At 33.4% G+C, this 1,895-nt stretch overlaps 1 protein-coding gene across 1 annotated transcript in view; it reads right to left on the reverse strand.

The window, feature by feature from the left end:
• The window catches only part of LOTGIDRAFT_176459 (hypothetical protein), a gene marked incomplete at both ends in the record, with an annotated part of 7,657 nt that extends 6,347 nt beyond the window's left edge, over positions 1–1,310 (reverse strand). The window contains 2 exons of the mRNA XM_009050113.1: positions 215–308; positions 1,151–1,310. Coding sequence (XP_009048361.1) covers positions 215–308; positions 1,151–1,310 — 254 coding nt within the window. The remainder of the gene's footprint in view (positions 1–214; positions 309–1,150) is intronic.
• Between the last annotated feature and the right edge of the window lie 585 nt (positions 1,311–1,895).

A 1,895-nucleotide genomic window follows, 5' to 3' on the forward strand; every position in this document is an offset into this window, starting at 1 on the left:
CCAGGTAATACTTTTTAAAAGGGATACAGTCAGTCATCTAACTATTTGTTTTGATAGTCCATACATACTCTAGTGGTAATTGAAAAAAACGAAAAAATGTTGCTATGTAAACAAAAACCTGTAGATTTGTGTCCAATGGGAGAATGGATTACCCAACAGATCTTGTGCTTTTGTTTCCTGCACACATATGACCCAGTCCAAGTTGTCTTCATACATTGATATTATAAAATAATATGGCCTCACCTTTGATGCTATAAACTGCTAATTTTCGGGGATGTAAAACTGCTAGCTGATTACTTTCTGTCACTCTGAAAACAAAACACAACATTGTCATAATATCAACAAAGTCTGCATGAAGGAATGATAATATCAGCATAGATACTTAAACTGTATCACTTATGATAGTACTTGTATTCATTTGTAGATAAACTGAACGCATATTTTCATTCTGAAAAGCGATGCACATAGCTAAAATAGCTGGACAATTATATAACTCTAAGACTGTCATTTTTTAATATAATATTTCCAATATTAAGCCAACATTTTGAGAAGAATTTTCAGTCATCCCATGATGCTCTTTGTCACCCAATATTCTGAGTTTAAACACAACTGAATCACCTAACCTAGTCATTTTAATATCCATAATTCAGTAATAGAATCGTTTTGAAAATTTTTTCCTACAACGGTCAGCAATCAGTAGTCTTGAAACGGTTAGTGAATTTTACGAGCCGGGTAATCGTCGGCAATAACCTTTTGTTACCCGGTTAATCCCGGTTAATTACTAAAGATTATAAAAGGGGTCGAAAACCGCATTTGTGGCGGTAACTCACCATTTGAGCGTCTGCTTCAATGTAAGATTACGAGCAGGCCTGACAGAGTTCAGACGACTGGTGCCATTGTCACTCATTGCTACAGTCTCTAACAGATCAAAGGCTTTTATACCAGTTGTAGGGTCAGTGTTATGAGTGTATCTCATTGAAATCGCCGCGAATCAGTGTACCGGTATTGGTCTCTTTTTACTTCTTATAAAATTGACAGTTAACCAGACCCAGTTACCCGTGAAATACTACCCGAAATCAGTTAACTGATTAACCATTTCAACACTAGCAATCAGCATGGACATTGTCTAAACATTGCCTGAACTACTTACGAAGAAAATTTGCCCACTTCAACTTGAAGAATGGGTTGTTGAAAAGCCTGTTCTACAATAACATCTTCTGTTTTAAATCCACTCCACCCTGACTCAGTTTTCTTAGGATGAGGATTGTAGATTCTCAGAATTCCATGGAAACTTCCAATTATAATTTTATCTGAAATATAATGGAGTATTTTGCTGTATCGGCCTGTACAATATTGGGCTAATGAAATGAAATGGAGTTTTTTTATCCAACTGTTCTGTACATTAATGAAATGAAATTGAATTTTATCTCCTAATGTTCTGATTATTGAAATGAAATGGTGTTTTATATTCTACTGTTCTGTAACTTATTGCGTTAATGAAATGAAATGGAGTTTTTTATCCTAATGTTCTGTACATTAATGAAATGAAATAGAGTTTTATATCCTAATGTTCTGTACATTAATGAAATGAAATGGAGTTTTTTATCCTAATGTTCTGTACATTAATGAAATGAAATAGAGTTTTATATCCTAATGTTCTGTACATTAATGAAATGAAATAGAGTTTTTTATCCTAATGTTCTGTACATTAATGAAATGAAATGGAGTTTTTTATCCTACTGTTCTGTACCTTACTGGACTAATGAAATGAAATGGTGTTTTATATCCTACTGTTCTGTAACTTATTGCGTTAATGAAATGAAATGGAGTTTTATATCCTACTGTTCTGTACCTTACTGGACTAATGAAATGAAATGGTGTTTTATATCCTACTG

The sequence above is a fragment of the Lottia gigantea genome (assembly GCF_000327385.1).
Source record: "Lottia gigantea unplaced genomic scaffold LOTGIsca_1441, whole genome shotgun sequence".
In the NCBI taxonomy this organism is placed as follows: Eukaryota; Metazoa; Mollusca; class Gastropoda; family Lottiidae; genus Lottia; species Lottia gigantea.